Source organism: Oryctolagus cuniculus, chromosome 11, assembly GCF_964237555.1.
Source record: "Oryctolagus cuniculus chromosome 11, mOryCun1.1, whole genome shotgun sequence".
NCBI classification, from domain to species: domain Eukaryota; kingdom Metazoa; phylum Chordata; class Mammalia; order Lagomorpha; family Leporidae; genus Oryctolagus; species Oryctolagus cuniculus.
In genome coordinates, this window is record NC_091442.1 from 38377810 (window position 1) to 38402830 (window position 25021).

General features: G+C 39.0%; 1 protein-coding gene across 23 annotated transcripts in view; it reads right to left on the bottom strand.

Moving 5' to 3' along the window:
* Window positions 1-25021, bottom strand: part of TASP1 (taspase 1) — a 504811-nt gene that overhangs the window by 263697 nt on the left and 216093 nt on the right. For 18 of the 23 annotated variants that reach the window (XR_011379999.1, XR_011380001.1, XR_011380000.1 and 15 more), the window contains one exon: window positions 22900-22973. Coding sequence is in view for 12 of the 23 variants with exons in the window: in XM_070052103.1 (XP_069908204.1) it covers window positions 22900-22973 (74 nt within the window). In the remaining 11 variants the exon portion in view is untranslated. Of the gene's footprint in view, window positions 1-16787; window positions 21943-22899; window positions 22974-25021 lie in introns of those variants that run through there. The other 5 variants (XM_070052102.1, XM_070052096.1, XM_070052095.1 and 2 more) reach the window with 1 other exon arrangement.

Consider the following 25021-nt stretch of genomic DNA (forward strand, 5'->3'; position numbering starts at 1 on the left):
TCTGAAGGCAATTAGGTCTTTGTAGGATGCAGAAACTAGTTCTCTGTGAAAACTTAATAAAAATTAAAGTGCCTACATTTGCATATTGCTTTAGTTTCCATGTTGCTTTGTACTGATGAGGTTACCTCAGAATTCCCTGGCAGGTAGACAGATATACATAGTCATCTTTTTTCAGGTGGGGAAAAAAAAAAAGCAAGACTTAAAATGGTTATGTGGTTTGCTTATGGTCAGAGAGGAAGTGGAAAAATTGAGACATGAATGAAAGCCTCTGAACTCCAAATTAAGGGCTGTCCACACAAAGGAGGATTCTAAATCTAGCTCTCTTAAGAGACACCTTTCACTGCAGGAGGCTTATGACAAGGTAGCTTTTCAGGATGGAATAGTGCTTGCTCAAAAGCTAAGGCCCACTCATTTTAATAATAAATTTCAGGATGATTTGGGGACTCAAAGAATTGGATTTGAGCATTAAATATGCTGTTGATGGATTGGACAGTCCCTGGATTGGGAAGCTACTAGCTCTTCAAAGTTCAGCACCTTTGTAGGCAAAAATAAGAACATGACTCAATTATACTCAGGGTTCTTTTTTATTCTACATTAGAAAGACTCTCTAAATGTTAAAGAAATAAAAAACCACATCCAGATTTTTCTAGAATTCAGGTTATATGTTTGTTTGTTTTTCTTAATAGCTCTCTAAGAACAAATCAGAATCCCAGCCGGTGCCATGGCTCACTAGGCTAATTCTCCGCCTTGCGGTGCCGGCACACCAGGTTCTAGTCCCGGTCGGGGCGCCGGATTCTGTCCCGGTTGCCCCTCTTCCAGGCCAGCTCTCTGCTGTGGCCCGGGAGTGCAGTGGAGGATGGCCCAAGTGCTTGGGCCCTGCACCCCATGGGAGACCAGGAGAAGTACCTGGCTCCTGCCATCGGATCAGCGCAGTGCGCTGGCCGCAGTGCGCTGGCCGCGGCGGCCATTGGAGGGTGAACCAACGGCAAAGGAAGACCTTTCTCTCTCTCTCACTGTCCACTCTGCCTGTCAAAAAAAAATCAGAATCCCGACTGGTTCAAGAACTAAGACTCACCTTCTTAGCCCAAGCCTAATCCGTCAGAGTAGTTTTCTAAAAGAGTGATCTTAAGACCACCTACCAAGATGCACAACATCAGAGTACAGAGAGGTGGAGGAACAGGAGCCTACAATTTTCAGCCTTCCCTGGGGAATTTTACTTCTATCTCTACAGAAAGAAAGCCTATCCCTAATATCTTTGAGATAAGGTAGAAAGGTCAGCAGGTATATCATGCAGTCTGTAAGGAAATACATACCTGATACCATTAATGATAATAAGTGTACTGAGACTGTAAAGACATTGTACACTCTTTACTTTGATGTTTTAAGTATTTTTAACCTTCTTTTTCAAATATTTTAAAACATATACTTTTTATACATTAAAATTGATTTTAAAAATCAGTATATGGGCCGGCACGGTGGCTCACTTGGCTAATCCTCTGCCTGCGGCACCGGCACCCTGGGTTCCAGTCCCAGTTGGGGCGCCGGTTCTGTCCCGGTTGCTCCTCTTCCAGTCCAGCTCTCTGCTGTGGCCTGGGAAGGCAGTGGAGGATGGCCCAAGTGCTTGGGCCCTGCACCCACATGGGAGACCGGGAGGAAGTACCTGGCTCCTGGCTTCGGATCAGCGCAGCGCCAGCCATAGCGGCCATTAGGGGAGCGAACTAACGGAAGGAAGACCTTTCTCTCTGTCTCTCTCACTGTCTAACTCTATCTGTCAAATAAAATAAATAAATAAATAAATAAAACCCATCAACAAACTCTGAATAAAGTTCTCCTCGTCAAATCATCCTCTTTACAACTTTCCATTGATCTGACAAATATAATGCCAAAGAACTGTTGAGGCGTCTCATCCTAGATAGCAGCATTCCCCAAACTGACTTTTACTCTGTCTCAGGAGGCACTCTTTGAAAAAAAGAACTCTGAGTAAACGTCAGGGAAATGTTGCAAATTTATCTGTTCTGCCTCATTCCACTCTTCTCAGAGCCAGAGAGGCACATGAGTACAGAAAGGTCATGGAATCTGTGCAGGGGCCGGCACTGTGGTACAGCAGGTTAAGCCACTTGGAAGATTGGCATCCCGTATCAGACAGAGTACTGGGTCAAGTTCCAACTACTCTGCTTCCAGCTTCCTGCTAATGAGCCTGGGAAGGCTAAGCCTAAGCCCTGTCACCCACATGGAAGTCCTGGTTCCTGGCTCTTGGCTTTGGCCAGGCTCAGCTCTGCTGCAGCCATTTGGGGAGTAACCAAAGAATGGATGATTCTCTCTCCGCCCCTTTCTCCCTCCCTCTCCTTCTTTTGTTCTGCCTTTCACAGAAATCTTTTTATTTTTTTAAGAAAGCTGTACAATTCTGTTTTAGCCAGTTCACCCCAAATGTCAAAAAATATCTTCCTTGAAGCTGTACCAGAACTACCACGAAGAATATGCTGAAATTTTATTTTACTCCACAATAGAACCTCAGTTTTCTTTCATGGTACCTATCCCCAAGAGCAGTTGTTGGAGTGGAGTGCCCCAGGGTCCAATAGTTGAATCAACTTTCTTCTACTCATTTTGTAGAAAAATACCTGGAACATTTTTAGATATAAAGTGAAGTCTCTGCTAGCATTGGAAAAAGAGGTAATAATAACTCTCTAGATCTTTCTCCTCCAGTTACCACTCCATTTCTTTTTAAAGATTTACTTGAAAGGTAAACGGGGAGAGGGGAGGATAGGGAAGGAAAGAGAGGGAGAGGGAAAAGGGGAGAGGAAGAAGGGGAGAAGGAGAGAAATTTTCCATGTACTAATTGATTCCCCAAACATCCACAACAGTCAGAGCTGGGACAGGCTGAGCCAGGAGCCAGAAATCCCATGGACTCTCCCATACGCATCATCATCTGCTGCTTCCCAGGATGCATCACAGGAAACTGGATCAGAGGGAGCTCAAACTAGCACTCTGATGTGGGATGCACACATCCACTTCTTTACTTCCATTTACGGAAAACTTCCCTTACAGAGTTGTCTACACTGGTGACCTCAAACTATTTCCTTTCATTCTCCTTTTCAACTTTCTATAATCAGCTTTTTGCCTTGAATACTCCACTAAAACCTCTCTCACCAAGATAAGCAATGATTTCCAAAGCCAAATCCAATGGGCAATCCTCAGACCTAAGTTCAAACTGTCTAATATCAGTATCTGACAGAGTTGATCACAGTCTTCCAAAAACACTTCCGCTTGTTTTTCAGGACACCACACTCACCTGCCTTCCTTCTCACCTCTATGATCATAACTTCTTAGTCTCCTTGGCTGACTCCTCAACTTAAAGCCACCATTCATTGGCCTTTTTTCTCTTATCTGTGTTCACTCTCTTGGTGAATTCATCCAATTTTTCTCCTTAATTGTTTCATTTTAAAAGCAGAGAGATTAAAAGAGATCTGTCTACTAGTTCACTCTTTAACTGCCTGTAATAGCCACGAATGGGCCAGGCTGTGTGGTGGAATAAGGCCATGCCAAGGCGGCCACTGGCAAGCGAGTGTCAGTTACTCAGGAATGGCTTTGAAACCCACCTGGCAACGGAGCCTGCCTGGGAACAGGCTGTGATTGGTTGGGGCATAGACCACCCCTTGACTAGATTGGCTGGTCTTGGCTATATAAGATCTTGTTCCAACTGTAATAAACGAGTCTGCGGGCTGCTCGCCTCAAGCCTGCTTTCACCGACTCCCGGGTTCTGCGTGGTGACTCCGCGCCTCTTGCCCCCACCACACTGCTCCTCTCAGAAACGAATCCACTGCAACATTGTTGAGAAATCAACTGCAACAGGGCTGCAGCCAGGAGTTCAGAACTCCATCTGGGTCTCCCATGTGGGAGTCCTTGAGCCATCATCTGCCACTTTCCAGGTTGTGCATTAGCAGGAAGCTGGATCAGAAGTGGAGGAGCCAGCACATGAACCAGGCACTCTGATATGGGTGTCCCAAACAGCATCTCAACCACTGGGCCAGATGCCCGCTCCCAGTATTATAATTAAAGAGCATGCATATGCTGAGATCTTCAAATACACATCCTCAGCTCAGTTCTCTCTCCTGAATATCCAACATGTGTGAGGTAACTTCAAAGAATGTATGGAGGCAGGAATTTGGTATGACAGTAAAGACATCTCTTGGGGCACCCACATCCCACATCAGAGTGCCTGGGTTCAAGTCCTGGCTCCTCTCTCCATTCCAGCTTCCTGCTTGATGTAGACTCTGGGAGACAGCATGTGATAATTTAAGTACTTGAGTTCCTGGCTCTTGACTTCAGCCTGGCCCAGCCCTGGCTGTTTCAAGCATTTGGGGAGTGAGCCAGCAGATGGGAAATCGATTGATTGATTGATCTATCTATCTTTCTTTCTCTTTTTCTTTCTCTCTCTCTGTCATTCTCTCTCTCCTTCTTTCTTTCTCTCTCTCACTCAGCCTTTCTCATAAATAATTTTTTAAGCTCTTGAAAAATGGAATAAAAATGTTTGAAATGATAGCTTGATTTTTTTTTCATAATTTAGACTTCTCATGAACTTTGTGAAGTTCCCTCATCTATCCAATACCTACTGGGCATCCGCATGCAGTACGTAACAGGCATTTCAGAATAAGCACACCTAAAACCAAACACCTGATACTTCCCCTCTATTCTCCTCTTTCTTCCTTATCCCAGGAAATGGCAACTCCAATCTTCTAATGTTTTTTAATGAAGCCAAAATCTTGGAAGTCGTCACTGTCTTTTCTATTTTTCTCATATATCTGTACAATTCATCAGGAAATCCGAAAGGCTCTATCTAAAACCTAACAGCTGTTAACAGCTTCTTACCTGAGTGGCACCCCTCTGCTCTTTACCATCCAAAGACTAAAGCCAAAAGTCTGATGATGACTAATAAGAAACCACACGATCTGGTACTCTAATGCTTACTCTGACCCAAGATAACTGGCCTCTTCTCGGTCCTCCCAGCACAGTAGGCACACTACTAGGTGAGGCCTTTGTACTTGCTATTCCCTCAGCCTGGAATGTTCTTGCCTCGCTCCAAGTCTTCAAAGATTGTCCTGGAATGTCATCTTCGCAGTGAGGCCACCCTGACACTGGAACCTCATACTTCATAACCCCTCCCGAGCTTCTCATCTCTATTTAGCACGTACCACACACATAGTATACCGCTTATTCTTCTTGTTTATTGTTTCCCTCACTAGTACATAGGTCCACAAGTATAGAGATTCTTGTCTGTTTTGTTCACTATTATGTCCCTGAAAAGCACCTGAGTGTAGAAGGCAGTCAACAGTATTTGTGTAAAAAATAATTCATTTTAAAAATGAGATATCGCCGGCACCGTGGCTCAACAGGCTAATCCTCCGCCTTGCAGCGCCGGCACACCGGGTTCTAGTCCCGGTCGGGGCGCCGGTTCTGTCCCGGTTGCCCCTCTTCCAGGCCAGCTCTCTGCTGTGGCCAGGGAGTGCAGTGGAGGATGGCCCAAGTCCTTGGGCCCTGCACCCCATGGGAGACCAGGATAAGTACCTGGCTCCTGCCATCGGATCAGCGCGCTGGCCGCGGCGGCCATTGGAGGGTGAACCAATGGCAAAGGAAGACCTTTCTCTCTGTCTGTCTCTCTCACTGTCCACTCTGCCTGTAAAAAAAAAAAAAAAAAAAGAGATATCATGGGCCAGATAAATGGGCCAGTGTTGTGGTGCAGCAGGTTAAGCCATTGCCTGCAGTGCTGGAATCCTATATGGGTGCCAGTTTTGAGTACCAGCTGCTCCACTTCCAATCCAGCTTCCTACTAATGCAAGTGGGAAAGCAGCAGAAAATGGCCCAAGCCCCTGGGCTCCTGCACCCACATGGGGCACCTAGATGGAGTTTCAGGCTCCTGGCTTTGGCCTGGCCTAGCCCTGGCCATTGTGGCCTTAAGGGGAGTGAACCGATGGATGGAAGAGTTCTCTTTGTCTGTTTCTCCCTCTTTCTGTAAACTCTGCTTTCAAATAAATAATTTAACTCTACTCCTAAGGAAGTTGAAAAAAACGTAACAGCTTAACTCTCAAAGCCAAATAATTCAGGCTTTCTTCAGAGTCAGTTATTAATAACCACTGTATTGACTGGTTAGCTCTCATATTGGTTAATGAAGGATAGTGAGAGATGCATTTTGTGATCTGATGGTGAAAATCTTGTAAATTATATTTCTCTTCAAATTTGGCTTCCTGAAGAAAAGTATAAATTGCTAGATTCGGGAAACTGTCCTACCTCATAGACCAGGCCTTCCTGTCTGTTGATGGGGCTTTGGAAGTTTGAGGGAATTTGGGATGTTCTAGTCAGGAGCTAATGGAATTTATTATTATCTAAGAAGAGGCTGTTTTTCTAAGATCTTTTTCTCCTAAATATACATGTTAAATATTTTTAATGGACTAGTGTGGTTAGTATCTTCTAGCTGTTCAAAGTTTTACCATAATATCCACAAAAAATCATTAATGAAATAAATTAGAGAATTATTGGGTTTCTCATCTTTAGAGGAGGCATGTTTAAAATAACACTAGTTTCGGCCGGTGCTGCGGCTCACTAGGCTAATCCTCCGCCTAGCGGCGCCGGCACACCGGGTTCTAGTCCCGGTCGGGGCGCCGGATTCTGTCCCGGTTGCCCCTCTTCCAGGCCAGCCCTCTGCTGTGGCCAGGGAGTGCAGTGGAGGATGGCCCAGGTGCTTGGGCCCTGCACCCCATGGGAGACCAGGAAAAGCACCTGGCTCCTGGCTCCTGCCATCGGATCAGCGCGGTGCGCCGGCCGCAGCGCGCCGGCCAAGGCGGCCATTGGAGGGTGAACCAACGGCAAAGGAAGACCTTTCTCTCTGTCTCTCTCTCTCACTGTCCACTCTGCCTGTCAAAAAAAAAAAAAAAAAAAAAAAAAAACACTAGTTTCTTATCTCATGTGGAAAAAAAAAAAGCTGTTTCCAAGGTTCTTTGTGTATCTCCTAATAAATACCAAAGTGTTAATACAACCCTCAACCTAGTAAGTTTCTTTGTACTCCTTTAACACTGCAGCAGACAGTACCATCCAAACATGCACAGTCTAGTGATGACAGCTCAAGAGCATAAAAGTAAACTGTCAGCACCTACCATTTATTGCATCCAGAAGTATCTGAAAGGAATGTATACAGAGAGAATAACTCAACCGTATCCAAATGTCTTAATTAGTTAATACTAAGATGTTAAGTTTTCACGAATGTACAGTACTGCTTTATTTACCGGACATAAAAGTCATATACATTTTAACTATAATAAAAGCATTTTAGGGGCTGTGGAGTTGTGCCACAGTGCTTTAAGATGCTGCCTGCATGCTGGCATCCCATGTGAGTGCCAGTTCAAGTCCTGGCTGCTAGACTTCAATCAGGCTCCCTGCTAACACACCTGGGAAAGCAGTAAAAGATGGCCCAAATATGTGGGCCCTTGCCACGCTCATGGGAGACCTGGAAGAAGTTCCTGGTTCCTGGCTTTGGCCGGACCTAGCCCTGGCGATTGTGACAATTTGGGGAGTGAAGCAGTGGATGGAAGAGTTCTCTCCATCCCTCTCACTTTTTCTCTCTGCAACTCTGCTTTTCAAATAACTAAATAAATCTTTAATAAAAAGGCATTTGAATCCTTAGGATTAAACAGAATGGACACTTCAACGTGAAGCCTTAAAAAACAAACAAAAAAAACTATGGGTTTTGAATTTTTGAATATTGGAATAAAAATGTATTCTGGCAGACAGGCTTGATTTAGGCCCAAAAATGTACAACAGAGATTGGTCTCACAGGCTGCGAGGCAGGCCAGGTGTAGGAGTCTCAAAGGGTTACCCAAGCCTCACCAAATAGTATAACCATCATTTGGTTCCAACCAACTGCCACTACACAGAAAGCACATCGCACTGTTGTCAAATCATCTGTTCTTATTAGAAAAAAAAAAACAAATCAGGAGGAAAAGGAGTCAAATGTTATATAAAATTTAAAATGATTAAATAGTACGTAAAATTTAAACATTCTTATGTAAAGTTTTTTAAAAAACTTTTTTTAAAAATTGACTTCTAATCAGTTAAATTCAGCTTTTTATCTCAGATCTGGAGATAACAGGGACAGATGCACAAGACAGACAAAGTGCTCTGTCTAGACAACCATCTTGACCAGAATTTCTACCCTACATCTCATCACAATCACTCATTAAAGAGGTATCTATCAAATGCCTACCATTTGCTGGGTCCTGTGTGGGCATTAGTAGATCCACATATACTGTATGCCTAGTAGATTCTGTTCCTATCACTCATCTATTTAACAAAATAATATAATAAAAGTTGTTTTAACACAAAATCAATGGGAAATTCTGAATTACCACCACAGAAATTAATACCTTATTTCAAATTAGAAAGCTAACATACAAATGACATGATCTAGATTATATCCTATTTTCCCCTTGAGATAAAAAGAAATATATTCATCATTTGTCTACTGCTTTCCAACAAAAAGAAAACATTATTATATAATAATCATTACTTACTCACTGTAACAAGGGCAATCACTCTAAGTATACTTGTCCCATTTACATGTCATGACTATTTGTCTTGTGGGAAAACAGCAATGTACCTGCCTGAGGAGGCGCTTATTTTTCTAACAAAATGAGTATTAGGAAAAAAAAAAAAAAAGAGTATCAGAAGCCAACAAGATGGCATACTAATGCTAAGCTAGACACATATGAGAGTAATTATATAGCATTAGAATATTGTTTTCTTTATTTTTCATGTCCTATAACAAAAAAGAGCTTATTCACTTCATATCATGACTTTTAACAATTTGTGAACCTATGAAACTAAAATCTAAGTAGAAAATTTTTTCATATAAAATATTTCCTTCATTCTCCTTTCTTACAGCACTTACCTTAGCTTTGCCAGTTCTTGAACATCGTATACATGGAATAATTCACAAAGTTTTCTTTTGTGTCTCACTTCTTCAACTCAACAGAATGTTTTTATTAAAGGTATGGTAGAGAATTTATTTAGCATTTTAAGTACCCTTGCCACAGGAAAACCATATTAAAAGTTTTATAAATTGCTTTATTTAGATAAATTTTTAGGATATTTTAGGAGGTTCTCAGACTTAAGTTTGAGAAAGGTAATGATCATCAAGATTTGCATACACGATCAAAACCAAAGTGGTCAAATAAATCAAGGAATAAAGACAATATCCCTCAAACATAGAACAGCAATTTATAGTCAAATATTTATTTCCATTCAATATCTAGCTGATATCTTAATTTATTTTCAATTTTATCTCTGTAAAATATTTCCTCAATACCAGTCACAAATAAACTTTTATTATAGTCTTTTATGTTTGACCTTGGTTATATTTTTATCTTTAAAAACAGTATACACTTGTTTAACCAACTGTATAACAATAACCTAAATGAAGAAAGAAGAGACTTTAAGAACAAATAATGTGGTTATTATTTCAGTGACACTCATCTAATTGCAGAAAAATATCACTTCCCTAAAGCAGCAATTCTGCCCTACAAACTCTATTTCTAAGTGGTAGAATTATGGGAAATCCATGCAGTTTACTAGATATTGCATGTTTTAAATACTACAACACCAGTTAATACTGACAGTCAAGAATTACATTTTAAAATGTACACTTTAATTAAAGTACATTATAAAGTGTATAAACAATTAGGTAAGCTTGTGAAGAAGCTGACCAAGATACATATATACTTTAGGAGATACAAGGGTCTAAATTTTCTTTCATTTTTTAAAATCATATTTTATTTAAGTTGTATACAACTTCTCATTTGTCATCTTGAAAGTTGATACTGCTGACAACCTTTCCTCTGAATATAAACCACATCCACACTGCCAGTGATTACTTTGGATTTCCTCCTCTTTAAAAAAAAAATCTATTAATTTTATTTGAGAGAGAGAGAGAGAGGGAAAAGATCTTCCCTCCTCTAATGTCCACAACAGCTGGGAAAGAGCCAGGCCAAAGCCAGGAGCAAGGAGCTCAACCTGAGTCTCTCATGCGTGTGGCAAAGCCCCCAGTACTTGAGCCATCATCTCTGCCTCCCAGGCACTCCAGCACGGAATGCAGGGGTCCCAAGTGGCAGTATAACTGCAGTGCCAAATACCTGCCCCTGATTTCTTGAGACACAAGCTCCCATCTGTATTTTTAAGATAACATTTGTTAAATCTGCAATATCATGTGGACCCTGCTGCATCAGCAGTCTGATTTCCTCCCTTACAAGGATGATGAAGTTGCAGAAGACTGACACAGCATTTCCAACTACATCAGAGCTTCTGATACATGGAGTTTAGGGTTGTCCCTTCTGTCAGAGAACACTGCCTTCATTTCAGCTGCTTCGTATGTGTCTTAAAGGTCCTCCAAGTATTTTAAAGCTGATTTTTGCAATTCTATATTCTCTGAATTTCCATACAAATTCTAAAACCAGCTAGTTCACTTCTTCTTTAACCACCTCCCCCCCACAGAATTTCAATTGAGATTGCTTTGAGTATATGAATGAATTTGGAAAGATCTAGTATCTTAACATTAATGAATTTTCCAATCCATGAACATGGTATTTCTCTTATCATTTAGGTTTTCATCTCTTTCTCTCAGCAAAGTTTTGTAATTTTTAGGAAACAGATTTTACATGTCATTTGCTAGATTCATTCCATCTCATCTGAGAATCACTATTGTTTTTACTAATTTTGTTCCCAAAGTTTTGCCTATTATTTCTTTTACTTGCTTTATATGTTGGTTACAAATTCCAGTAAAACAGTGCATAGTAGTTATGAAGAGTAGGCCTCTTCTTTGATTTTTCTCAGCATTAAAAAGAAAGTGTTTAGTACTTTAATGATTAGGAATTGAATGATTTTAGCTGTAGGTTTTGGTAGCTGTCCTTAGTAGATGAAGCTTTTCCAGTTTCTGGTATGTTAAGGTTTTTAAAATAAACTAAAGTTGAGATGATCATATAGCATCAAGAGGAACATATAGTTTTTCTCTTTTGTTTTGGTAATACAGTAAAGTACATTGCTTGATACTTTAACTTCTTCATTAAGATATAATTTATATACTATAAAACATTCTTTTAAGCAATTTTCAATCCAATAGTTATTAGTATAAAGGGGACTACATAAAGTTTGCGGAAAATGCGCATTAAGAAATATTTGTGTGTGGATTTTAAAAAATTTGCATCCAAATAATCTTTTAATTCCATTTTTCCATCAGCTTTTTAAGGCTACCTAATATTTATAAAGCTGTGTAACTTTTTACTTCCAGAATATTTTCATCACCTTAAAAAGAAACTGCATGTTCATTAGCAGTCATCCCTTAGGCCCTGGCAACCACTTATCTGTATTCTGTCTCTATGGACTTCCCTCTTTCGGATATTTTATATAGATAGAATCATAAAATAAAGTGGCCTTTATGTCTGGCTTAACTCATTGGGTATAATGTTTTCAAGATTTACCCATGCTGTAGTATGTGTCAGTACTTCATTCCTTTTTTTATAGCTGAATAGTATCCCATTAAAAGAATATGCCACGTTTTGTTTATCTGTTCATCGGTTGATGGACATCTGATTCAACAGTTATTAGTAATGCTGTTATAAACACTTCTGCACAAGTTGTGTGGATTTTTTAAAAATATTTTTGGGTATATACATAGGAATGGGATTACTCTGTAATATGGTAACTTTACATTTCACTTTTTGAGGAACCACCAAACTTTTCCAAAGTGGACACACCATTTTCATATTCTCACTATCAATTTAAGGTTTCAATTTTTCTACATCCTCAACAACACTTGTTAGTGTTCATTTTTTATCATTAACGCCATCTAGTGGTGTGGGAAGTGTTACCTAATTGTGGTTTTGATTTGCATGGAAAGACAAGACACTGTGGCAAAAAATGACCTAAATGAAAGATCTCTGTGAGTGAGATCCTGATAGAAAGGAACCATCAAAGAAGGAGGTACCTTTCTCTGAAGGGAGGAGAGAACTTCCACTTTGATTATGGCCTTGTCTAAACAAGGTCGGAGTTTGTGAACTCAAGAGGCTTCCACAGCCTTGGCAGCTCATGACAAGAGCCTTGAGTGATTACTGATGTCATAAATAAGGGTGCCAATTGTTAAATCAACAACAGGAGTCACTGTGCACTTGCTTCCCCTGTAGAACCTCTGTCCTTAACTATGAGAATTAATGGTAAAACTAGTCTTCAAACAGTACTTTTATACTTTGTGTGTCTATGTGGGTGCAAACTATAGAAATATTTACTTAGCATAGAGTTGATATTCTGTATATACAGATAATTAAAAATGAATCTTATTGAAGAACGGGATGGGAGAGGGAGTAGGAGATGAGATGGTTTGCGGGTGGGAGGGTGGTTATGGGTGGAAGAACCACTATAATCTGAAAGTTGTACTTTTGAAATTTATATTTATTAAATAAAAGTTTTCTATTAAAAATACCAAAAAAAGAAATGCCTATTCAAATCCCTTGCCCATTTTATATCTTTTTATTGTTAATTTACAAGAGTTGGTTATACAAGCTTAACTCAACTCCCTTAACAATTATATGATTCTTGAGTATTCTGCTTATTTTTTCACTTCCTTGATGGTGTTCTTTGAAGCCTAAAAGTTATTAATTTTTGTGATGTCCAATTTATTTTGTCTTTTGTTGTTTGTGCTTTGGGGGTCATATCTAAGAAAGTACTGCCTAATCTAAGGTCATGAAGACTTACTCCTGATTCTTCCAAAGAAATTCATAATTCTTCAGCTCTTAAATTTTGGTTTATTTTTATATATGTTGTGAAATAAAGGTCCAATTTCATGCTTTTGCATTTGGACTTCTGTATGTCCCAGCACAATTTGCTGACATTGATTAAATCATTAAATCAAAGTGCATTTCTTGCAAAAATTTTGCTTAATGTGTATGGGCATGTAATACTGAAAGAATTTATTTCTTAAATGAACTTCCAGATTTTATTATTTTTTTTTGACAGGTAGAGTGACAGACAGTGAAAGAGAGAGACAGACAGAAAGGTCTTCCTTCTGTTGGTTCACCCCCCAAATGGACGCTATGGCCAGTGCTGCGCCGATCCAAAGCCAGGAGCCAGGGGGCCCAAGCACTCAGAGCATCCTCCACTGCCTTCCCGGGCCACAGCAGAGAGCTGGACTGGAAGAAGAGCAACCGGGACTAGAACCTGGAGCCTATATTGGATGCTGGCGCCGCAGGTGGAGGATTAACCAAGTGAGCCACGGCGCCGGCCCCACTGCTAGAATTTTTAGTCCCAATGTGACAATGAATTTATTAGGCATTCTTACATCTATGTTTATGAGAAATATTGGTTTCCCCTTCTTATTTTTGTTCAAATATTAGGTCACCCTTCATTCACAAAATGAGGCGGAAAGCAATTCTCCTGCCTTGTTTCTCTGAAAGAACTGCCATAAGATTAGTATTACTTCTTTCTTAAATTTCTGCTGTAACACACCAGTGAAACCATCTGAGCATTAAGCTTTCTTTATGACAAGATTTTGTTAATAAATGTAGCTTCTTGAATATGTAAATGAATATTCAAATTTTCTATTTCTGCATTATATTTGTTAAATTACATTTTTCAAGGAATTTGTGAATTTTATCAAATGTAGTGAATTTACTGGAATAAAGTTATCTATCTAATGTCTGCAGAACCTGTGATCCTGCACTGATATTGCTTTTCCAATCTTAATATTGGCTATTTGGCAATTTGTGTTTTTTCTCTTTTCTGATAAATATTTCTAAGAATTTGTCATTTTATTAAATTTTTTTTAAAACCAATCTTTGGTCTTGTTGAATTTTATTTTTTTAACTTATTTTCTGTTTATACTTTTACTTCATGTTGGTTTTTAAAATTTTTATTTTACTAATTTGAAAAGCAGTGAGGGAGGTGGGGAGAGAGAGAGTGGGAAAGAGGGAGCGAGAGGAAAAGGACAGCCCACCTGCTGGTTCACTCCCCAAACCTCAGCAACAGCTGGGGCTGGGCCAGGCGACAGCCAGGAACTCAGTCAGGAGTCCCATGAAGGTGGCATGGACCCAACTACTTGAGCTGTCACCTACTGCCACCCAGGGTGCACAATAGCAGGGAGCTGGAGTCACGAGCAGAGAACAGACTGAGACCCAGGCATGTCAGTATGAGAGGCAGGTGTCCCAAGTAGTATCTTAACTGCTGTATCAAAACAGTGGCCCCTATCTTTGTCATTTTGGACATAATCTTAAAGCTTCTTAAGAAGCAAGTATAACTCATTTACTTTAAACTTTCTTTTCTGTCATAAGCATGCCTGGGCATATCAGTTTTGCTGCAGATGCAGTGTTCTGTCAAACTTTGCTTTAAATCTTTTGTCAAACAAATTGTTAAGAATTATATACTGCTATAGTTTAATGGTCTGTGACTGTTTTAAAATTTACTGTATATGAGTGAAACTTACATATTTTCATGATTATTTTTTATAACCCTTGCCTATATTCCTGCTGAACTATAGTCTTTTAACTTTTTAAAGTCTTTATTTAGTTGATCATTAAGCCTTTAACTATAAATTAAAAATGTTATCTCAAAATTAGTGAAGTATTCAGTTAAAAAATAAAATATGCTGGGTAGTAATCAAATATATATTTCTTCTCACTGTTTTATTTGCATCTTTTAAATTTTACTCTTTTGAAATAATTTTAAGTTTCTCTTGGTGAGTAGATTTGTGAATATGAAAAAGAATAACTTGTAAGTGTAGTGTTCTATAAACATCACTTTGGTCAAACTGATTAATAGTGTTGTTCTTATCCTTTCTAATTTTTATTCTACTTATTACCAAGAGAGACAGAGAGATGGATGTTAAAACGTCCCTCTATGATTGGAGATATGTCTAATCCTCCTTTCAGTTCTCTCAATTTTTGCTTCTTTTAATGTTAGCAGGTACGTATACTTTTAGAATGGTAACTTTTCAATGAATTAAACATTATCATTATGAAATATCGTGCTTTACCTCATGTCTTTTATGTCTGACACTGAATGGATCATATTACCTTATGAAATACACTCTTATTTCACAATGTCTCTTATGTCTGACAGCTTCCTTTATTTTAAGATTTATTTATTTGAAAGTCAGAGTTACACAGAGAGAGAAGGAGAGACAATGAGAGGGAGAGAGGTCTTCCATCCAATGGCTCACTCCCCAATTAGCCACAATGGCTGGAGCTGCGCCAATCCGAAGCCAGGAGCCTAGAGCTTCTTCTAGGTCTGCTATGCAGGTACAGGGGCCCAAGGGCTTGGGCTGTCTTCTACTGCATTCCCAGACCACAGAGGAGAGCTGGATGGGAAATGGAACAGCTGGGACTCGAACCGGCACCCATACTGGATGCCGGCACTGCAGGCGGTGCCTTTACCTGCTACGCCATAGCGCCAGCCACCTGACAGCTTTCTTATGATTAGTGTTTGCATGGTAAATATATTTGTCAAGTTTTTACCATTATTTTTATTTGAATCCTGATATTTAATGCATATTTCTTATAATGAGCATATAGTAGGGTCTTATGTTTTTATTCAGCATGAAAATCTCTGCCTTATAAACTTAGTTCTTATTTCACTTATATTTAACATCATTATTGATATGGTTGAAATTAAGTCTTTCGGCATTTGTCCTGTTTGTCTCATATGTTCTTTGCTTTCCTACTCCTCTTCTCTTGCCTGTTTTGGGGTCTAATTTTTCTTAGTGTATCCTTTTATGCCTTGTACTGAAGTTTTTAACTCCAATTTTTTTTTATCACATTTAAACTTGTTATTCTAGAAATTAAGTGTGCATATCACAATCTATCTTCAGACATTATACTGCTTCACAAGAAATGTAAGAACTCCACAGGTATATAGTTCAAGTTGCATATATTGTAGACCATCTGTCAAAGCCCCACAGGTTTCATTTGCTTTAGTAACTTAAATTTATTTTCTCCTTTGCACTTAAGTTTAGGTCATTTCCATTGACTAATTTTCAAGTTCACTAATCTAAATATCCACCTTACTCTCCTATAAGTTCATCAAAAATATTGTTTCTGATATTGCATTTTTCAGTCATATCATTTCCATTTAAAAATATTTATAGTTATTTTATTGTCCTCTGCTAATTTGAACATCTGGATCATCTGTTGTTAACCATCTACTGATTGATTTGTCTCTTGGGTATAAATAATTCTCTTATTTTTTTCCAGAGGGTCCCTAATTTTTACTGTATGATGCAATATGTAAAAAGAATATGTAAAAGTAGATAGCATTGAAAGTAAATATTTACCCTAAGAAACTAGCATCCCCTCCTCTGCGTGAGGACTCTAAGTCAATCTGATCTCTAGCTGAGCTAGCTCTAGGCTTTGTGCCAATTTTAAATTCAGTCCAATACTGGCTATGTTTTAAGGTCCCAATCAGGAATTTCCTTTAAGCAAGGTTTGGTATCTGAGCCTTGGTAAGACTCTAGAGATTTCTCTATTCTTATAGTTCACCTGCCAATATTCTACCAGGGGAAATTCTCTCTGTTTATAGGCCACACCAGCTATCTAAGTTGCTAAAGTATTCTCTTCATAACCTGCCCCAGATTTAGTACCATCGCATATTTCTTCACCCTGCTACACTGGCACGCGCTTTCACAAGTCTGCTGCCTTCCCTTTGATGAACACATTTCAGGTGGGACAGGTTTGGTTCTGTTTTTTCATCTCTTCTTCTTTAACACTCCTTTGCACCTGATAAAGGGCCACTATGACTCAGGAAAATGTCCTGAGTAATCCTGCTCTACCTCTGGTCTTTCTTAGGTCATTGTCATATACTTAATGAAAATCTGATGCACCTTAATGAATCACTCACACTTCTTCACTCTGCTGTAAGCCTTTGGTGTCTTACCATTTGCTGAAGGCTTCAAAGAGAAAAACTGGTGGTAGATCCAAAATTCACCTACAACTAAAGCTTTTCAGGACTTTATCACATCAGCTTACATGTGGCCATAAAGAGTTCATTACAAGTTTGGCTGGTTTCTCTTTATACCCATTGATGTCAGTTTTATTCCCCATCTGCTACTCTGCCAGGACATGAAGTAGTAAAGAGATTTTTGTCTCAAAGAAAGGTTTACTCTTTCTGAAATTCAGATTTACCGATATTTTTTACCCTTCGCATAGAAAGGCACACAAATAGCCAACAGGTATATTTAAAAATGTACAGCATCACTAATCATTAGAGAAATGCAAATTAAACAACAATATCATCTCAGTTCAGTTATCTGGGCTAATACCAAAAGACAAAAGACAGTAAGTGCTGGAGAGAATGTGGAGAAAGGGGAATGCTTACACACTGTTGATGGGATTATGAATTAGCACAGCCACTGTGTAAAACAGTATGGAGGTTCCTTAAAAACTTAAGAGTAGTGCTACCATGTGAACCAGTAATCCCACCAGTGGATATAAATCCAAAGGAAATGAAATTAGTATAATGAAGAGATACCTGCATTTCCCATGCTTATTGCAGTGCTACTCAAAGAGGTAAGAAATGGATACCTCCTAAGTGTCTATCAGCTGAGGAAAGGATAAAGAAAATGTGGTATATGCACATAATGGAATATTACTCTGTCATAGAAAAAGGATAAATCTTGTCATTTGCAATGTGGATGGAAGGGAAGCACAGAAAGACAAACACTGCATGATTTCATGCATAGTGGAATCTCATAGAAGTTGAAAGTAGAACAGTGGGTACTACCAGAGCCTGGGGAGACCAGGGGAGAAAAAGGGATGGAGAAAGGTGGGATAGCAGTTACAAAGTTATAGTTAGATATGAGAATTAAGTTCTGGTGTTCTATTTCACATAATTGTGACTATGGATAACAACAATGTACTGTATTTTTTAAAATGCTGCAAGAAAGGATTTGGAATATTTTTGCCAAAAAGAAATGACAAGTGCCTGAGGAGACAGATACGATTACTCTGATTTATACACTACACCCTATACAATATATACATGAGTCGAAACATGACGTGGTACCCCGTAAATACACACAATTTTATCTGTCAAAGAAAAAGTACTGAGAATCATCTCCATAAAATAAACATGACAGATTCTACATCAGGACTGCAAAAACTCTACTGCAGGTGAAATAGCAGTTTTTTTCCTATGTAGTCCTGAACAAAGAGTTTAGAATATTCCATTAGAAACATCAAGGATTGGAAACAAAGATAAACAGAGTCCATACATCTGTATCCCACACAGATAGTTTTGCTTCTTTGTTCCTATCATACCTTATCCCAGGAAAGGGTTTAGCTAAGGCAAAGAAAGGATGTATTATTTTCACATTATAGATGAAGCCTCTGAAATTCAGAGAGGTAGAGTGATCACACCACGACTTCTAACATGCAAGGAGTGGACTGGACACTTAGGTTCCAAGTTCCTAGAGAGGCATCCATCCTGATAATGCCCAAATAACTAATCAGATGTGCCAAGGATAGAAATCTCGGAATGACCTTGTAAACTTTCCTATTTGAAAGACTTTACAAGCATAAAAAAAGAAATTATTAAGAACAAAATGTACATATTGAGTTGTCATCCAGATTCAGTCCTGTTTCACTACCATGTGGCTCGCACAAGGCTCAGCACCACAGGGCAGAGGAAGATCACAAATAAACATTTTTTTTTGAGTAAATGAAAAAGTAAAAATGGGAAGCTATTATCCTGAAAGATACCCTAAGGTGACACTGCCATCGTAACGAAAGGTAACTTCTCGTAGATCCAGCTAGAATACAACAGACTACTACAGAAAGATTTTCTAAACTATTTTTAAAGAGATTTGTTATTACGCAAATATATTTTGTGTCAATCCAGTCAATAACTCAAAAGGTAAAACAGGCAGTAGTTTGGGAGAATATAAACATTCATCCTAATGCAGACTTGGTTACAAACCAAGGGAACTGTTTCTTTGAACTACATCATTTCAAGTGTAAGGCCCAAAAGAATTAATCAGATGTGCCATAATATCAAATATAATATATTTAGAAATTTCTCACTTGAAAATAATTTTAAAAGTATGGAAGAGTTCAAGAAACACTCATGCATCCCTTACCAGACTTCACTATCACTGCTTGCCTTGAAATGTACTTTTTATTCATCCATCTATCTATGTATCCATATATTTTTCTAAACCATTAAGATATTATATATGTTATTGCCCTTGACCCTTATATCTTCAAAGCACATTTTTAAAGAACATTTTCCTTCACATCACAATAATCCACTTCAGCAAATTCAATAATATAACAATACTTTTTGCTACTCATATTCCTTATGCAAATTGAGTTAATAATATATTTATAGTTTTCCCTGCTCTTCTGTGTAGGATCCAGTTTAAGACCAGTTATTGCAGTTAGTGCCATTTAATCTGCAACATTTCTGTATTATTTCTTAAATTACATTGACAATTTTTTTTATTTTGGTGCAAAAAATGGAAATCTATGCACTATGCATTATTTTTCATAATATGCATTTTCTGTGAACTTTTTGAAGACCTTTTTGGATTTGGATTTCTTTTTTTTTTTTTTTTGACAATTTGACATTGACAGTTTTAAAGAATATAGTTCCTTTTTTCTATTTAATAGCATGTCCTTCATTTTAGATTTGTCTAATGTTTTGTCATGATTAGGCTCAGGTTACATACTTCCAGATGGAATGCTACATACATGATATTGTGTCCTTCTCAGGTTATCACATCCAGAAGCACTTATCATCCATCTGCCCCTCAGGGAGGCTTTTAATTCTGATCACATGGTAGAGATGTTGTATGGTTTCTCCATTATCTAGTTATTATTTTTTCCCTGAAACTAATAAGTCTGTGGAGAGATACTTTAAACCTATGAAACAGCCTATGCCTCCTTAAGGATGAATTTTTATAACAGCATTTTCTTATTGTTTTAAACAGTGACCTCTATCTAGCAAGATAAATCTAATTTCACTTATTATACTTGAACTTTGTCAGTTTTAGTATCTGTTTTTATTACAGTAGTCCATACACACGGGGTATTTACTAAAAACTATTCATTGACTGTCTGCTGTCTGAGTAGGATATGGGCTATGTGCTGTGCTTTGGATTCCATAAAAATAAATCTCTTCATGTTATACTACAGAGGGGTTTAAAAATTAAGTTATAAAACGGCAAGAATGTTTTTTTAAAGAAAAGAAAACTGTAAAAGAATCTAGTCTATTTATTCAAATTAGAAATGGATTCAGTTACAATGATATTGATCGTTCTCCAGCCTTTTCTAAGCAGCATGATTTCGAGGTGAGCTTCAATTCAAAGCTTTTTAAACTTGAATGAAACACAGCCAGCTTATCTAAAATGCTCAAATGGTTAGGTGGCTTTAGGTGCTGGGTTTAGCAACAAAAATAAAGAAACTTTTGGAAAGCAGGGCAAAAAATTTTTTTGAAAAATCTAAAAAGTCATTTTTAAATTAAAAAAAAAAAAAAAGCTTTTAACATGCCTCCTTACTCATTTTGCTTCCATGGCTCTCAGCACTATAGGAGAACACGTTTCACAAGCCAGTCAGCACACTGAACAAGGATATCACTAGTTCAGTAATTCTCTCAAAGAAGCCAAGAAATGGTGGTGATGAGGAAGAGGTAGTCCTGAGGCCTACTCTATTTTCTCTTTTCAGCCCAGCTTCTCTTCTGTAACTTAGTCTTACTTACAATGCAATAAAATTCCAGTTTTTATGACAAACGGATGTTTTTGTTTTGTTTTGCTTTTTAAGTCTAGAATTCAGCAGCCAAAACACAAGTGTTTTTGTTTTTTAGTTCACAGGCTCAGGAAGAAAGTGAGGGGAATTAACTTTCTGCAAGGTAGATCAAACACATAATTTACAAGTGTGGCAAGAGCAGTGGCTGTATCTGCTGTCCCAATCAAGAATACCAGCTGGAGAATTTACCAACAGCATGAAAACTGCGCCTACTAGATGTCAAGCCATAGCAATGGGAGGCCACACATCTTTGGGATCAGCACAGACTCCACTCTTTTTTACCCATATTTCATCTAAAATGGTGAGGTGTCTTCCACAGGCCACCAGCAGGGAAAATGAGAGCAGTTCCACACAAGGAACGTTGTAACATGACCATATCCCATCAGCTGGCTTCAGTGTTAAAGGCAACCTCATGAATCTTTTTATTATTATTATTATTAAGCAATCTTAGTTCAGCATCAACACTGAAGGAGTGAGAGAAATTCAAATGGCTCCAAGCCATTCTCGTGCACGGATTCTTGCGGCTTACGAGGCTTGCTTTATATCTGGGAACTGTTTTGTCACTGAGAAGAAATGAATGTTCTAAAAATACTTAGTGGAATAACCACGTTCCCACTCATTCTTTAATCCTTTGCTATTCATCATGGTAGCCACTAGCAACTTGAGGCTATTTAAATTGAAATTAAGATTGAAAAACTCAGTTCTTTAGTCAAATTAGCCACATTTCAAGTGCTCAACAGTCACACGTGACTAGTGAACACCATACTGAACGGTATAGACAGAAAATATTTCCATCATTATAGAAAATGCTGCAAGACAGTGCTAAAACCTTAAATCACCTTTACAATGGGTAATTCTAATTCCCTTCTCCTAACAGTATGGAATAAAGCAATCTTTATGCATTCTCTTATGAAACAGGTCTATGACGAGGAAGTCTTCAAAAAAGTTGATGGAAAATGTATACTATGAGAAAACTACACATGGATTACAAAAATCTTTTGCTCCAAAATAAACTTCCCATTTAATTCCATTTTCCATGAGTTTTTGGAAGCCTCTTGTAACAGCCAATCTTTGTCTGATGCAATGTCCTTATACACAGAAGCCCTGTGAAGCCACTGGCATGCTGCATAATGGACAGAGGACAGTTCGAATGAACATTACGTGACAAATGAGCAATAAGCTATTCTTTATTATATTTATACTTTATTTATTAATGATTCAGTCTGTGTCAGACGGTTTATAACAGTTTTCCTCCTTTGTATTTTCAAATGTCCAGAATAAATCACTTCTTGTAAAGAAGAGGCTGCTCAATTTCACATCACAGTTTTGCAACTTGTACTCTAATGCCAAGTAAACATCAGATACCATAGCTACTTCTAAAAATGTTATAAACAAGATGAACATGAACCCAATATAAAATAAAATCTACAAATGGTATTTCTTACTCCCAGAATCCACTACCATGAGCCCAGAGAAGACAAGCAACTCTAGAGGTGATGCACGGACACCTACATGATTGCTACGACTCAGTGAGGGATGTGTGTGCCTGTGGCACACAAGGCCAAAGAACGTTGACTCTGCCCACAAAGGCATCACACCTGGGCATGCCAAAACACGCTGGCACATAAGCCAGCTCATTTGCAAGCAGGTCAGCCACCTCTGCCATCAAACGCACAAGGAATGCTTCGCAGGGGCTAAGCTTTCTTTGCCTCAGTTGCCTTTAACTACTATAACATCCATTACACAATTACCCAGTTATGTTACCACATCAGCTTCATTCTCATTTTCCATTCCCAACCCCCAATTTCCTCTTTGCTAGTTCTTTATAATGAACAAACAGGAACAAGTTGGAAAAAATAAAAGGTTTTTCCTCATCCTCACTTGCTTTGTCACTGAAAGCAAAAAAGAACTGCAATTTTTCTTTGGGATCATTAACTGTTCTTAATCAGATTCTTTTAAAGACCATCTAGCTACTGCCAGTGAAAGGCTGAAAAAAATCCATCCATATCAATGTAGCTGCTTAGAGCCTTGTTCAATGGCAACAGGGTTCTCAGGTTATGACCCAGTTTTTCCCACTTACCTTGGCCTTCCCATCCTGGGCTGACATATATCCAACACACATGCTCTCAGTCGTGTGGCTCCACAGAAACTCCACTGCCATGAAAGAGAACACAAATAGGCACATTCAGATCACAGATGGAAAATAAATCTTTGCTTTTTAATAGAACAGTTAAAGATAGCTTTATATTTAACACACTCAGTTCCCCCACTTTCCATTTGCTCCTTCATAAATGTCAAGATGATTTAGTGCTCAAAACTGTGTAATGCCATTTACTGAGAAATGAAAAATGTATTTCTTTCTTGTCAAAACTTATGATTATTACATGTAAAATAAATGCTCTTCTGTTTGAAACTTGTAACATTAAACATGCACACACAAACTAATACATACTGTACATGGTGATTTAGTAAATGTAATATTCCATAGGATAGTTTCTTTTCAAATTCACATACACACACACACACACACACACACACACATACTGTCTTGATTTCTAAATATCATTCTCCATGAAAGGGAAACAGGGTTCCTTAGAAAAATGTCAATTCCAGAAACAGGACAGAGAAAATAATAAATGAATCTTGCGCCAGAATGCAAGGAAATGCCCAAAGAATGAAGAGGCCTTGTGAAAGGCACACAGTTCAGCTTGAAGGGCCCCCACTAGCCAAATCGGTGCCTATCAAAACAAATAACGTTACAAATGAACTATAACCACTACAAAAAGAAGAACTAATGAGTCCATACTACCCAGACAAGTAAGTTAGTAAATGAAGAAGCCAAAGCTCTTCCCTTGTAACACAATGTCAACTAATAAATAGAGAAGAAAGCAGGGGCCAGTGCTGTAGGCGTAGCTGGTAAAGCCACCGCCTGCATTGCTGGCATCCCATATGGGCACCAGTTCAAGTCCCGGCTGCTCCACTTCCAATCCGACTCTCTGCTATGGCCTGGGAAAGCAGTAGAAGATGGCCCAAGTCTTTGGGCCCTTGCTCCCACTTGGGAGACCTAGGAGAAGCTCCTGGCTTTGGATTAGAACAGCTCCAGCCACTACAGCCATCTGGCCATCTGGGGAGTGGATCAGCAGATGGAAGACCTCTCTCTCTCTCTCTGCCTCTCCTTCTCTCTGTGTAACTGTGACTTTCAAGTAAAATAATTAAATCTTTAAAAGAAAAAAAAAAAGAAGAAAGAGCTAGAAAGCCATTCTAGCTGCTAAAACTGGTGAGTAAAAATTGAAGATGGACAGGCTATATTTACATAGTCTCAACATATTTCCTTATAAAACTTTTATTAAACATAAAGGTGCAAAAATGTAAGTAAACTGTGGAAAAAATGTGATGGATTTCAACTTAACCATATGATCAGAGCTAACATCACCAACTAGAGCACAAATTCACACTATGGGCCTTCTGACAGGACGCCTTAACACACAACACCACTTCTACAGCATTCCTCCCAAAACAGTATGAGCAGAGTGGAATGAGGAAACACCAAGCAAACCTAATATACTAAACAATTGGTTCAAGGTGGCCATTTGGCCCAGTTTAGACACATCCCATACTAGAGTGCTGGGTGTAAGTCCTGGCTTCACTTTTTTTTAAAACTTTTTTTTTTTTTTTTTTTTTTTGGGACAGGCAGAGTGGACAGTGAGAGAGAGAGAGAGACAGAGAGAAAGGTCTTCCTTTGCCATTGGTTCACACCCTCCCCAATGGCCGCTGCAGCCGACGCACCGTGCTGATCAGAAGCCAGGAGTCAAGTGCTTCTCCCGGTCTCCCATGCGGGTGCAGGGCCCAAGCACCTGGGCCATCCTCCACTGCACTCCCGGGCCACAGCAGAGAGCTGGACAGGAAGAGGGGCAACCGGGACAGAATCCGGTGCCCTGACCGGGACCAGAACCCGGTGTGCCGGTGCCACAGGCGGAGGATTAGCCCACTGAGCTGTGGCACTGGCCCTGGCTTCACTTCTAATTCTAGCTTCCTGCTAATGTGCACCTTGGGAGGCAGCAGGTGATGGCTCAAGCAGTTGGGTCCCTTACACCCACATGGGAGACATGGACTGAGTTCCCAGTTCCTGGCTTTGGCCTGCTGAGCCCCAGTTGCTATAGGCATTTGGGGAATGAAGCAGCAGATGGGAGATCGAAAGGTAT